Below are 15,955 nucleotides of genomic sequence, written 5' to 3'. Positions count from 1 at the left end.
GTGTCCGCCCTGTGCTGTTGCCTGTCTTCAGGCCTCCTAACACCCTAAGCACTCGGGCCCCAGTCCCCACACCCTTCGACGATTCGAGGAATTCCCGGGAGAGGGTCGAGGTGGCAGGATTTTTTAGAGAACGTAACCTAAAGTTTAGTTTAATGTGCGGGATTTCCGAAAATCCCGTTACAAATTTTTACTATCAGAGGGCGAAAATCACGGGGACTACATCTCGACTTGCACGTTCATCCAAAGATGAATTTAACTTTCGGTGAGATTACAAGCAACAATCTAAAGAGATAACTGAAAAAACAAGAAAAACGTCTAATGCCAATTCGAAATTCTTGGTGTCCTCGCATTTTTCCAATACTCAGCATCTAGCGCGACAACATTAATTGTGGTTATCACAGTACCATTAGTTTGCTGGTGGCGTTGTCGAACGCGCTCAGGACTCCGACAATGGGCAGGGAACACCGAAAATTAAAGCGTTTATAACTCAAGAAATATCGACCTTATCGAACAAAAGTCTTACTGGCTTACATTTATAATCAAAGGAGCCATTGCGTTTACTAATCAGATTTTCAATATCTCAGTGGGGGAAGTCTGTGCCCTGAAGATTTGACCTGTGGACTTAACGAAAATTTTCAACATGATGGCTACCAACAGGGACACAAGAGTAGCATAAGTGGATATTTCACTTATGATTAAGAAGTCTTGTACCAATATGTATATATAATAATCATTGTATAGGTACTTACGAGAAAATTCACTAAAATATGAATTTAATGTCTGGCGGGGAGGAATGTTGTATTCCGAATTATTAGAGAGTATCTTTAAATGGCACAAAAATGTTATGGAATAATGCAATTATGAACAAATTAGGAGTCAGCACTGTATTAGAAAACCAGAAAGTTTTGTAATACCCATTAAGGTAAGCGTGCCACGGTTTTCAATAAACATGGCACTGGGTTCATTATCTCATTATCAAGTTCATTAATGACCAAAAGTCATTTGAATTGACTATTTAAGAATATTGTATTGTAGTGAAGTAATACGTTATTCTTTAGTTAGAAATTCATAAATTAAAGTATATTAAATTGCCGAGATTGCATCCATTATTACTCGTCCGTTGTACCCTTCATTACAACCGTACTATCACCGGTTCATATAAGGGTTTTTCGCGGGTAGCTAAGTAGCTTAGTTGCAGTAGATAAACCCTCCTCATTATCACTGTCCCCATTAATGCCACTTTCCGCACACATTTAATTTATGGATGTAAAATTTTCTTTGTATTGACAAATGCTTTGCAGCAATCTCTAAAGTGTTGTTTTCTGCCCTCTGAAAAACCTCACGTGACCCCAGAAAGAAAAGGATATCCCGCAGAGAGCCCCCCCTCCCATGAATAATCACGAGAAGGATACTCGATGACGAGTGCTCCCGCTTAACTCCCATTTCTTCCTATAATCGGGAAAGGAACTGGTGAGTGCCGAAGACGTCATTACTGATTTTTCGGCTGCGTCAATGAAAAGATCGTGTGTGCGGAGAAAGAGGAAAAAAGGAAAGGAAGAAGTTGTAGAGAGAGTGTGGAGGATTTGGACGGTGTAGATGTGTTGAGAGAATATCAAAGGATTTGGATTGTGTGAAGGAGTCAAGAAGAGACAGAGAGAGCGAGCAGTAATGACGAGACCGGGAGGGCGACAGCGACGAAAGGAGAGAAGGAGAGAATTATCATTAACATGACCCGTGTGTGCCGAAGTTATTCCTTGCCCCAACGACAGCATATTAAGAATAATATGAAAAAAAAAACACTGGAATCTAGTATATTCATATACTTGAATAGTACATTTTTGCATATGGCCTGAAAATTATGATCTGACGAATGTGAGGTTATAGACCAAGCAAAAGCCAAGGATACTTTTTTGACCAAGTGGTGAATCAAATTTTTCAAAAAATAGCATATTCTATACTTATTAAGGAGACTTTTTGAAAGATATTCGTTGCCTTCCAAACACGGGGGTGAAAATAATCCGCTCGTCCACATGGATTGCCGTGGAATTTCTTTCAGATATTACGGTTTCGATTTTGGTAATCTTCCAATATTCCTTAAGGGGTTATATACAGTTAGGCTTTTCAAAAAATCGATTTTTTTTTGCGTTTCCTTAATATATATATATATCTGAGTATACACCCACAAAATTTCAAGCCGATCCGACGAATATTTTCGAAGTTATAGACACATTAGTGAAGGCGCGCCGAGGGATCTCGCAGTAGGGGACCGGCGCGCCAGCCACATACCTGAACCGGCTGCCTACCTGAACCTTGCTACCTCTTTTATCGGAGTTTGCATCTGTCTAGGGCAAATCTGTCTCCTTATTGTATGTTCCCTTTCTAATTTTAAATTCCCTGCATCTAAACTGCCAAATATTGAATAGTAGAAGCCAGTCTAACCAGAGAAGTCTAGCGGTACAGTTGTGCGTTTTTTTCGGTGATTTTTTAGTGAAAATGAAGTGTAGCAGAGAATTGAGAAGAACGTCCAAAGTGCAGAAGTCAAGACCGAGAAAGCGAAGAAATGTTTTCAATCCGAAAACAGCTGAAACCGATGAAAGCAGTTTTAGTGCCTCCGCAAAAAAATTGAAAATGCAAGAGGAAATCTTGGTGCCGCGCGATTCGTCCGTAGAATATCGAATTTTGAGTTTTATCACTGTCTTTGCGGCAATTTCTGAATATGTAAAGTGCAAAGACTGTAACGGAAATGTAAAATTTCATACTGCTATACTGATTTCATACTGATATGGAAGATCTCTCCAGAAGTACTTCCGGCTGGTTCAAAAACGGTGGAAATGGCTGCATATTAGCTGCTGGCATGTTTAATAAAGGCGCAGCATCACTTCTATATTATATGAAGGCAATGGGGGTCTCAGCTGGGCCCAATGCGCATTTGTATGCCGACAGAGAAGATGCACAGCGCATAAGGATCTCTGACTTGAGAGCGCAAGAGTCATGCGGCAGGGAAGAATGGCTCGCAGACAGCATCAAATTGAATTATTAGAAGCTACTACTGCTGCAGATGGATTATTATATAGCCCTGGAATAGATGACTCAGTATAAGTTGAAAACAAAAAAAATAACTACATGTAAAATGCTTTCAAAACTTTAAACTCGTTTTTTTCGAAACGGTGTTTTCAAAGTCGGTGAGCACGATTTCTCAGAAACGGCTGAACCGATCGGTCTGAAATTTTTACACAAGCTTCTTAACTATATTTTTTAGTAATTAATCGAAGGATTTCCCCATCCGATGAATATTTCTTATTTTTATAAACAATTAAAGATCCGAATTTTGGTCGAAAGTCGAACGTTTTGCTGTGAGTAGCCGCCATTTTGTCAAAAAATTTTTTTTTGCTAATTCCTTCCATCAATCACTAGATTATTTATTATATTAATGAAATTTATTTGGTTTTTGCATTTTAGAAGAATCAGTCCAGAGATATGGTGCTCACCGCAAGAGGCCTTTTTTTGCGGACCTCTGCAAAATTGGCAATATCAACGTTCCCGATAATTATTTTTGGCAATAAAAAATATGTCAATATAGTTTAAGATTGTCATAATATACCTGCCAAGTTTCAAATCAATAAAACAAATAGTTTGCTCAGAAAAAATTCTTGAAAAATGCCTTTTTTTCGGCCTCCTAACTGTTGTGACCTTGGCCGGGGAATTAAAATATAATAATTCCCGGCGATGACACGATATTAGGGAATTAATAATATTCTGAAAAAATTAAGAAAATGTACTATGACTAACGGAAGGACCTGTAATAATAAGAGGGAGGGGAGTTCTGAATCATTACTCAGGGGGATTTATAAATTGACTCTGTAGTAAGTCTGTAACATAACAAATAATCCTTTTGACTACTAACTAATCAACTCGAGGGTGGGGGTAAGGCCAACTCACTTGCGGCTATGCGAAATATGATATAATAAAAAGAAAGGGTTACTCTAACTCTGGAAGAAAAGGGTGTCCCCCTTTGTGAGGGGGGCCAACTGTAAAAGTAATAATTAATAGGGGACTTGAATTACAAAGAAAATGAATTTACTGGAGGCTCACCGTTGGGGAGGGGGGGGGGGAGGGATTAACACGGGGCAGGGAAATCCGTTGGAACAGGGAATAAAAAATGGGGCACTCACGGGGAATGGTGTCCTCAAAATTCTCTCCGCTTTTCTCGGGGTCTCTCCTCTTTCCTTCCTTCTCTCTCTCTCTCCGCTCTATCCTCTCCACAATAGTTCTCCTCACGATCTTTCCAATAGTTCCTTTCACACACGAAAATCCTCCACAATATCCTTCACTCCTTTCTCACTAGAATTTCACTCCTTTTCTTTTTCACACTCGAGTTCCTTTTCTCACACTTTGTCTCTTCACACTTTTTCAAGGTTTTTTGGTAGGTCTCTTCGGGGTAACTCTTCACAGCATCACTTCGGGGCAACTCTCTCACTTTATGTGGCAGTGACTCGTGGGGCAGTTGTGGCACGAGTGATTTCTTCCAATCATCCTCACCTCTTCCTTGCTGATTTTTTGGGGGGGTCATCGGGTGTCCTTCTTTTTCTCATTTAGGGCCTCGCTCGAGGGATGTCTCTTTCCTCCGGGGTCACGCGGGGTCCTTTTTCATGATGTTGATGCGTGAGTGCCAGGGGGAGGGAAAACGGGGACGAGGGTTAGGAGTATCTGAGGATGGGATGCCCAACGGTGGCAAAAAAGATTACTTAAACTTAACTTAACCTATCAAAGTAACGTGTATTAATTAGGGAGCAGGGGGGGGGGGGGCGAAAAATTCTGCCTCGTCACACCATAACCCCTTAAAAGAGGAACACCCGAATATTGCACCGACACAGGTAGAGATGCATTCATGGTAAAGGCACCCGCCTATTTTTCGCCGCGCCAGCAAGATTTTCAGTAAAATATCTAGTCCATCCACCAAGATTCAAATAAATATTTTCAGGATAAAACTCAAATCCGCAATTTGACCATTGGCGCCAGTCGTAATGCTTCACCTCGGCAATTGTTAGAAACTTAAAAACCCCGACCGAACTGGGATTCGAACCTGCGATCACCTACGAGCTGAACTGCTACTGGGCGTTCCTAAAGTGAAAATTTAAAGGGCAAACAATGTTAAAAAAAAGTGCTCTGAAGATTGCACAAAAAAATTGTCTTCAGATGATTTCTTAATAAATAGTTTTGCAAAAATCTTAAAAAAAACGGTAATAGTATAATGCATGGATAATGGATAATGGATAATGGATAATATAATGGATGGATGGAACTTCATACAATTTTCTATTTTTTTGAAGTATTATTCATCTTAATAACTATAAAAACACAAAGCAAAGAATAGAAATTCAGTCACACTCAATGAAGTATATACCTGAAGGGACTAGACCTTCAAGTCGACCTTTGGTGGGGCTCGTATCAGTTGCGTCCTCGTCGCAAACCCTGGGTCATGTTAAGTGGTGGGGGGCTTGAAACTTTAAAAAAAGTGCTTCACCATGAATTTTTCTAATTACCTCATAATATTGTATCGTTAATTATACATTAATTGCTTTTTGCAGAAAATGCAAAGTAGGGAGTGCTCGTATACACACATGAGCATCCACCAAAATAGTGAGATGACTCAAAGAGATAACTAAATTCATTAAAAGATGGTTAGTTCGGACACTAAGGATAACTATTTCCAACATGATATACGCAAAATTTAAAAAAATCATGGAACGGAACAAGTTGAGAATAGAGGTAGCACGAATATACTTTTCCTAAAAAATCGTTTGCTGAAAATAGTGGACAAAAAATTTCTTGCAGAGATCTTGCAGAAAAAAATAGTTTGTACAGATTTTCCGAATTTTTCTCTCGAATATCTTCCCAAGTTATCGTTACAAGATTTCGTTTTGTGAAGAATCTTTTTGAATGAGAAAGAAGACCTTCAGAAGAATCTTTCAATGATTCTTCCAAAGATTTTTGAAAGATATTCCATAGACTCTTTTTTTCCACGCGGGTATTGAACTGTGAATCTCTCTCTCCATTCTGATTCTGTAATGACTGCATTGATGTGGAAGATTATTGATAGAACGAATGTTACACAGAACGCAGATACATCATATCAATTTTGAAAAGGAAAAATTGGATTTTTGTTCGTACCGCGGGATTCTCTTGGAAAGGGATTTTATTAATTCTTTTATTTTTTTTTTGTATCGAGATTAAACGATTTTATTAAAAATTGGTCTCCCCGACAATTTTACGAATTTATTTTGTTCGATTTTTGATATCCGAATCAGATCAATTTTCTAACGACAATTAAATCTCTCCGTATCGAGCTGCTGAATGTAGAGAAACTGGAACTGGAGAAGGATTTCAATGGTAGTCATTCCGTCTAATGACCTAGCGCCTAACTGTTTATTCTAGTTTCCGGATTGTTGCCATCAGAGGGCCAGCATAACAGAAGGAAAACCCCACATTTCTTTCAAAATTACGTCACACTACTCCACCATGGACACTACCACTTCAAGCAAGAAGAGGAGCCTTAGGCTTAAATGGATTACTCAACGTTGCGCCAACGCACACTCGCCGATCCAAAGGATTCATAAATAATTGCGGTGCTCAAAAAATTTAATGGATCTAAGTGGATGGTAGCCTGGAAACACATACGATGCTTGCTGTTGTTGGAAGCCGCTACCGAAAACAGCGCAGACCGTGGATAATTATCTCACTAACCCAAGATACTAGATCTCCTAGGAATCGCGAAAAAAATCCCAAATATTAGTTCCAGACCTTTACTTTACCTCCCGTCTAATGCTATTGACATTTACGTATGTCGCATTGAATTAACCCATATTTTTCGAAGCGAAAAGGCGGCCATACTAGAGACAGTGGAAAACTATGCGCATTAAATAATATGCACAAAATTAAACGTTAGCCTCATTCGCTTAACAAATCTACTCTCTTGAATGCAACGTACGAAGCCTGGGCACCCACAGCAACGGGAAAAAACAGGAGGAACCTGGAATAACCAACCCAGAGTTTATCATGTAAGAAACATACCTCGAGCCATTTTTACCGGGCGCAAATGATATGACCAAACCAGAAACCATTAAAAAAAAGGTATTTCTTTTTCGGCAGAACTGCCGATATAGTTATTTGTTACTACTGTTGGGTAAATCTGGCGCGAAGGCACAATAGTGACGACCCCATTAACAGACAATCTCAAGAACATAGAAATTGACTACTTGATATTCATCGTCAGCCCGAGCCCGATGAAAGTACCACCTTGGTGAATTGGACTCAAATCTTTAAATATATCTCAAACCTTCTACTTTCCGTGGCTGCATCATCTCCTTAACCCTTTGCTCATCGTGAATAGAGCTTTTTTGTCCAGAAGTAATCAATGCCGCCATACTACCGATCCTAGGAACACTTTCCCTAGATACCAAATTACCCTTATCAGAAAAGAATCCAACTTCAAAGTTTTAGGCGGAATTACTCTTTTCCCAGTATTTGCGCTTCAAGGATAATCCAAATAGACAATTAATGAGGTTGAAATTATCTAGTAATCTTTTGATAGATCTAGACTATCAAAATCTCAAATTAGCACCGCCACCAGAATGACCGGCCATGTGACATATTTTCACAACCATATAATATTCAAATGTCACCAGACAAACACTATTTAGGCGTAAATATATTTCAAAATCACTCACTCAGAAACATTTACCCCCTTCACAGTATCATAGTAAGCACGATCCAGTTGAACACAGACACACTCCAAAGCGTACGGCTAATGAGAAAATCAGGATGGTCACGAAACACCGGAATAATAAACAATATCAGCAGAGTGCACGCCGCCAGCGTGCTATTTATCATAACCCTTAACGAAGCGAAAAAATGACATCAGAATGATGTTTCTCATGACAGTTCGTCACACCCTATAGATATCCTAGTTTGTGCCGATACGAGAAATGGATTTTGCTGACCAGGGGCACTTAGCAACAATTTATTACAGCAGTTAGTTCGCGTTAGTTGCAGGCAGTTACAAGTACAGTAAATTAGAGTACCGACTCTTCAAGACCGCTGAAAGGTGACTCTCCCACTCAAATCCGATCGATGAATACATCATCTCAAAAATATGCTTGGTTAGCAACAGCAACGCGACCCAAAAACTATCGGAGCATAACGCAACGGCGCTTGGCAACCAATGGTTCCGCGCGACATGCCCAGTAAACCAGGTTCTCAGAACCCCGACCCAACTGACTGGTTGTATTTACAGCCTATTCAAGTTACCCGACCTACGTCACAATCGACATCGTGTATCCCCAACTTCTTACTCAACCTACCCCCACACCGGTATACCCCAAACACAGATAGAACAAGTCAAATACGGTGAACGTGTCGTCTTCTCTTAGTTTCCTTTTAACCCCATTTATTCCCCTTCATTCTATTGATCCTTGGTAGAATTTATAATCAGTAATCTTATATCTAAATATACGTCCTAAATCAGAATGGAAAATTTTTCCGTTTATTCAAACCTTATGGTAGTAGCCCGCAATAATGTGTGTTTAGCACATCACACATCGTTCCCCATCTTTCATAAAATCGAAGCATAACCTATCATCTTGAGGTTCACTATTTGTCTCAATCTCTTCACAAGTTCGGTCTCCCGGGATCGTAACATAGCTACAAAGCAATAGAAGTACTGTGCATTTTCGTGGTTGGCACCTGCCCAGCCATCAATAGAAGGAGAGTTGCGCGTATAGGAATATGATGTGACCAAAAATTATCAATGTTTTTTGAACATTTCGTTCCGAATTATTGATCAGATCGATCCGTATATACGGATATAGCGATTGTATGTTTGATCACTGTTTTAGTGTGTGCAAAGTTTATTACGATAGAAACTTTTTTGCGAATTTATTCTAAGATTTCGTTAATTTCCCATAATATTGTGGTTGAATCCGCTTTTTATAAGAAAAATCAGAGCTTCGTTCCTTAGTTACGAAAAAATCTCAAATTTTTCATATGGCTCTGGGGAAACTTAAAAAAAAATCATTACCTTCTGCTATTTTTGAGAACAGGTACAGAATATCCGTAAGCTTACAGGTTTTTCCTCGGGATTATCAAGTGATTTCCCAATTATTATACAATTATCAAGTGAATTCCCAATTATGAAATTTTCAGTTGTCCAATACTGAAAATGTGTTGGTTTAAACTAAAAATGTCATTCTTCAAGTTTGAAAAATTATAACATACATGCAATAATATTTCCATAACGATTTTTCGTTTGATTTTCTGCCGACTTTGAATTATCCGCCAAATATAGTTCAGTCTCCTTTGGGAATAATTCGAATTCCCTGCTGAATCCAATGTCACCATCAGCATGCAGTGCAGCAACATGTTGTACAAAGTGGTGTACTGGAACTGTCGTGCTTTCACCATCCTGCTTGCTATTCTCCCATTCCTGGAGTGTCGGTACATTCCTTGGTGGGTAGTCCAAGAAGCAATAGGATGTTTGGAAGCATTTTCTGAAGATGTGCCTGTAAAACGGCTCCATTAGTTGCGTCTAATAACAGTGGCATGGATACTCTACAATTCATAGCAACTGAAATAAACTATATCTCGCGAAATAGATCGAAAAACTGAGTATGAGTTATAAGTACCACTCGTATTTCGGTATCCTGGTAGCACGATTTAAGGTTTAAGAGTGATCCGGAAAATTGTAGTACAGGACGGATGATTGAGGGAATGAAAGGAAGCTGGAGAATGATCCAAGAAAAGAAAAGATTGTGTTAATTGCAAAGGAGATGATTTAGCCAAGGTTTATAGAGAGAAAATGAATAGAAAACGAATAAAACTTTACTTGGTCAATATTTGGAGAAGTTATGAATTTCTGAAACAAAAAATATGAGAAAATTCATATCTCGACAACAGTTCGACGAAAAAATTTGAAAACATTCAAGAATTCTTCCCTCATCACCTACTATTATCCACAAAAAACTCAGGAAAATCGAAATTTCAAATTTTATCTGTTTTTTTTCAGAGAATGCCTCACAGACCCTCTAACTTCACCCCCTGCTTAAGGCTATTAGCATCTGCCCTTTGATGTGTAATGCAAGTAGCTAGCCCAGTCCTCCGTCTAGATAACTAGCAAAAGGCCGCCATCAAATCATATAAATTTTAGTGTTTACGGAATTTGATGGGGAATATAGCAATTGTTTATTAAGCTCAAATCTCCACTAGTTCCTTGTTTCACTCCTTTTTCCCCATTTTAGGCAATTCCCCTTTCTCCGTAGCTCTGGAAGAAATATTTAAAATAATATTTACCGTCAAGATTACAAAATTATAAAGTTTGGAAAGTACGTAGTAGATTCGCACCAAAGATTTCACGCGGTTCCTGGCTAAAGAGTTCAGCGTAACTCGAAGAAATCGATGAAAACAGAAATAACTAGTGCCCGTTAAGGCATTGAGAACTTCCAGAAGTCGGATGAGAATTATAAATGATCATACACCGTTGGGCACCTTGAGTAGGTCTCTTGATAGATGTGCTACTAATCAAACATGGCGGATCTCATGGGGATAATTGATTATCAGAAAATCGGTCTCGATTAATCGAAGAGATCACATCACATCAGTTGATTAGCATAGTACCCATGTCTGCTATGGAAACACGAGAAGTTCTTATGCTTTATCCTTATATATAAAGAGAAGCATCGAGAGTCTCGAATTGCACTCGAATGACATCTCGAATGACAATTCTCGAAAAATCGAAACTAGAAAATAATGGAGGAATACAATGGTATTGAAATAACAAAAGAAATGTTTCTGAATTTCCAAGAATTATATAAAGACGTAGAAATGATGGTAATTGAAGACAAGGAATTTCAATCGCATAGTGAAGATGATTTTGTAGATTAAAAGTATAAGTGAAAAAGAGTTGAATACTGGAGAAGTTCGAAAAAGAAGGAAAATCGAGTCGACAATTATGACAATTATGACAATTATGCCATATAAGACCATCTCAAAAAACAAAAACCACCATTTTTATTAAAAAAAAATTGCGAAAACTCCGTACCTTTAACTTGATGGTTTTGTTTTTCAAAAAAGCAATGAAATAAAGAGAATGCTACAAGTCCTTAAGTTTGTAATGTACAAGGTGATGATGTATTGAATTTTGGATTTAGAAGGTTTGAAGACAGAAATCGATGAGTTGAAAACGAAAAATTGAATGAAAACGGAAGATGAACCAACAAAAAAATTCAACTATTCAAAAAAAAACCGTACTTGGTGTTTTTGCAGTTTAAAACCAGACTGATTCGCCACCAGAATGGTTTTAACAGTGGGAAATATTTTTCGTCATGGGACTCAACAAAAAAAATCATAGGTGGATCACGAAGACAGTAGACCAAGTGGGAGCAACAATAAGAAGCCGCTCATAGTTGCTTTTCAACCAAACATCTATTGCATAACTATGAACAAATTCTAATGAAAAGCTCTAATAGAGCAAAGGGGCCTGCAGCAAATCTTCAGCATAGTGAAGCGAGTGACAGTATCAATGACAGTCAACCCACATCTTCTCCCCCGTCAACACATCCCTTCAATCAGAGTAACCCCACTCCAACAACTGAGCATGATACCAAGTCGCAAGATCTCAGGAACAGTCTGAAAATAAGGCCTTTAGAAGGGAAGCGAATAGTTGGGTTCAAGTATTTTAGTGATCAAATGTTGTACTGCCCTAAGTTTTCAATTTGTCAAAGATGTAACACATTGTGGATTAAGCTCACTATTATGCATCAGATGTCATGAGTGTCTGCTTACAAAAGAGTCCATTGTCAAGATGTGAATACCAGAAGTCTACTAGGTACATCATACATTCTGACGAGGCATAATATATGACGCCCTTCTCCACGATATATGACTCGCCCTGCCGACTAATTAATACACGTTTGTGTCCTGAGGATTGATGTTGAAGGATTTGGTCGTGGAACCATTGTGTAGAGAATTTGGTTGTCGATAGATTGTGTTGAGGATTTCTAGGAGAAGTCGAGCGAAAGTGAACGGAGAAGCGAGGAGAGACAGGAGAGGATTTCTGGGAATCCGTAGGACGCTATCAACCGTGAGTGCCCAGTTCCATCCCCTGCCCCAACGGGTTTTCTCGCCCCAGTATTTTCTTACTAAATTCTCCCCAACGGTGAATCTCCACAGTATTATCTCTTTCTTTTGTCTTGTATAATTTCCGTCCTCTAATTCGTGGTCATTTTTTTTCAATCGTATCCCTCACTTCTTCCCCTCATCGTTGAATTAGAACAATCTTCTCTTTTTAAAATTATGTTCTTTTTTATCGCGTAGCCGCAAGTGAGTTGGCCTTACCCCCCGACCGTCGATTTAATTAGTTATTAAAACAGACAAATAATTATTGTAAATCACTGGCAAATCTAGTCACGGAACTATTATTCACTTTGTAACCAGATAACAAGCCCGGTCTTATTATTTAACCTCTCCTCCCTTTTTTACCTTTCAGGCCTTCCCGAAATCTAAAACCAATTCTTGTCTGATTTCCGTGGATATTCGCGCCGCAGTCGGATATACCGGGTATGTTATTTCCGGCCATGGCCACAACTGGCGCCCAACGTGAGGTTAACCGCTGTATATGGCGCGCGATCCTGTGTACATTTCCTCCCTTTTTTTTTTCTCCCCATTGTCTCGAGGATTACCGTGTCGGAATAGCACCCTAACCACATAACATTTCCTTCAATTTCATTCTTTTTCAAAAATTGTAGCTTTTCTCTATTTTTTAAAATTCTAAGTTATTTGAGCAAACATGAAAATTAAATTTTTGGAAATCGTTTTCTTTAGACCCTCCCCCTTTTTTTCTTGTTACTGATCCGATCGTCCCCAATATTATTAGTATTATTCTTACTTTGAATAGCTGGCATTTCTTTTCTTTATAGTCAAATTTGCGTTTTTCGCTATGCGTATTTAGTTGCTTTAAGATGCCTTATCGATGCGAGAACTCCATTTTGGGTTCATTGCTGTTGCAAAATTGTTCTAACGAATTTTATGTTTCTGATCAGTTCTTTCCATCATTTCTCGCGGATTCGTGCTGCTCGGAAGTGCACTACCGATAACCAGTCCTTTGTCAAGGAATAAATAATTCAAATTAAGGAAAATGACCTCCAGCCAAGTGACCTCAGATCCTCCCCCGTTAAGAGCCGTCGTTTCCACAGCCCTGACTACAACCACAACCCCCACCATTAACACGGCCTCCATTATTAGCCCCCCTGCCTCCTAACTCCCTTGCTGCCCTCATCGCAGATTATTACTGTAACCTAGAGAAGCAGTGTGATTCACTCACTCCTTGCGACTAAATAAATCTTGCTCGACACTCTAGGCATTGAGAGTAGGGGATTTTATGATGTTATAAGCCATAGCTTTGTTTGGTTTCAGATCAGGAAAAAATTCGAAGAACGCACGACCCCCTTGGAAGACCAGGTCGATCCCATGTGAATGCCTCTCACTACTGTCGGGTTTCGCGTCATTGCTGACTCCGATGGCTCATTCACCCTTCGCCCCTCTAGCACCCTCCGGACAGAGCAAACTCTTGAGGCTTATCGCAACCCTATCAGTTTTGAACGATTCACAAAGGACCTCTCCGGATCGCAGTCATTAGGAACCATACGCCCTGCCTATCGGGTTATATTCCAATAAACTCTTACTAATAACCTCACTTCAGTTTTCACCCAGACCCATCACCCCGAAAATCTACCACCTCAGCCCCCATCGAACATCACTATGGACCCTGCCGACCCCACCGGATTCCCCCAGACCCGATTACAACCCGATACGTACAGGGCTCCTTTTTGGGAAGAAACACACTATGATTTGCAAACTCATGATTTGAGTGTTAGCCATTAATATTGCGGGAACAATAATGGAACATCCTCATAAATTTTTGAATAGCATCCCTCTGTTACCATTCCAATGGACTAACTAAAACAGAGACACTTCGGGCTCTCCCCTCAGCCTTCAAAAATTACACTCGCTTTTGGTGTTTGATTGAATTGCCAAACATCAAGGGCTATAATGATTTTCTCAGGACCTTTCAGCTCATGCGTTGCCCCCTTGATCAAGAGGAAAGCATATGGCGAAACGAGTAGAGCATGATGTGTTATATTTCCTTCGCCCCTCCCCTCCATTGACGCGACCGTCCGCGATTCAAACCGCTGGAAAACCACCTTACCCCTGGGGCTGAGATAAGAGACGATACGTGACGCACACAACAACCCCTACGCTGCCCATGGTGGGATTGACAAGCAAAAGACGTAGCAAAATTTGTTCAGTCGTGCCCGCAGTATTAAAGATATAAGGTAATTTGGACTTGCCCCAAGGGACTGATGCGAGAGAAAGCCACTAGCGAATCCTGGTCCTTTCGTAAAACAGGCCGAAATCGACGATCGGAATAGGAAAGACGCATGATTTAGGGAAGGCGACGTCGTACTTAGAAAGCACCAACCCCTTTCACAGGCAGCACAGCATTTTGCCGCCAAATTGGCCGCCAAGTATGAGGGGCCTTATCATATGGTAAATGCAATTTCAGTAGTTATGGATGATTTGGAAGACGCATATAAAAACTGACTCAACAAAATACATATTACTGACTTGAGACGGTACCACCTTCGACCTTTTACAGATAATGAACAACCAGAGGATACAATATGGGAGAGGGACCTTTGCAGTCCCCCTGGGCGAGGAGACCCCGTAGGTGAGCCACCCAACCAAGGCCTAGGATGCCCAACAAGATCTGCTGGAGGAGGCCAGAAGGGAGAGCCTTGGCAAGTTGGTGGCGCCAAAAGAACGACAGATATCCACCCTCTACGATCCAGTCTCCGCAGACGGCGCAGCCCCAAGAAGAGATACAATCGACCCCGTCGACCTGCTTCCCATCACCTTCCAACTTCCACCTCGACGAAGGCAGGACCTTCCCCGACGTAATCCCCCGCCAGTCTCCATTCCTCCCCTTATCCTCTCCTTTCACACCCTCATGCTAAACCCAGTTGTCGCCACTCCCAAATCTCAGCCCCAACTTCCATTCCACCCCCAACACCGGGCAAAAGAGTGCCCACTGGTGGGACACCGTTGCTTCTTTTTCGGCTGCTGGGAAGAAGACGTCCTGACGTGCCCCACGGGCCGACGCCTCCCCTTAACGACAAACTGAGGACCACAGACTCACCTCGAGCTATGCATCGAGCCCAAACAAGCTCCATTGCTGACGGACACTTTGTTTTTTTTTCGGTGTATGGGCCCCCGAAGTATTTTTTGTACCCCATTGAAGTGTAAAGTTCGTAACGGCTCACTTCGCAGAGTGAGCAAAGTTGAAACTTCCTTCTCTAGACAAGAGGAAAATATATAATCGTACGCATGCGCCGAAGACCTCTGTCATCTAACTGTTATAGACATTCACATCAGAGGTTTCCCCTCATTGCTCGGTTTTCCCGTATATTGTGTAATAGAAAAAACAATATCAATTATGTCAACTTTATCTTCAGAAGATAATGACAGTGATTATCACGATGAATATGATACAGAAGAAGCTAAAAAGTTATTCGACTTGAAAGCTAGTTACCGTACCGATGGCTGCATGGCGCAGGGGGCGCTGCCTCGTTAACGGTGCCCCCCGGATACCAGGTGACCTCCGGGGGTATTTAGCCAAGTCCTGGGCATACTAGCCTCTGCCCGGATGAGACCGTTTCACCTAGACACTCGTGGGATTCAAATGAATACCGAACAAAATTAAAAGAACCCGACAAAGGCTCCTGGGACCTCAACGAACCAGGAAAGAGGAAACAAGCCGGTGTCTAACAAAACCCGGACTAGATATAGCGGTGCTGCAAGGCGGTGCTCAAGAATCCCAAGGAGATAACGCTCAATGGGGTCAGTC

At 40.6% G+C, this 15,955-nt stretch overlaps 1 protein-coding gene across 2 annotated transcripts in view; it reads right to left on the bottom strand.

The window, feature by feature from the left end:
- LOC105271998 (tyrosine-protein phosphatase 99A) overlaps window positions 1–15,955 on the bottom strand; it is a 217,751-nt gene that overhangs the window by 99,934 nt on the left and 101,862 nt on the right. Inside the window, exon 5 of one of the 2 annotated variants that reach the window (XM_011313852.1) lies at window positions 9,274–9,557. In XM_011313852.1, the coding sequence (XP_011312154.1) occupies window positions 9,274–9,557 (284 nt within the window). The remainder of the gene's footprint in view (window positions 1–9,273; window positions 9,558–15,955) is intronic. The other variant, XM_011313853.1, reaches the window with a different exon arrangement.

Source organism: Fopius arisanus, unplaced genomic scaffold (genome assembly GCF_000806365.1).
Source record: "Fopius arisanus strain USDA-PBARC FA_bdor unplaced genomic scaffold, ASM80636v1 scaffold00133, whole genome shotgun sequence".
In the NCBI taxonomy this organism is placed as follows: domain Eukaryota; kingdom Metazoa; phylum Arthropoda; class Insecta; order Hymenoptera; family Braconidae; genus Fopius; species Fopius arisanus.
This window is presented reverse-complemented; position numbering and strand designations above follow the sequence as displayed.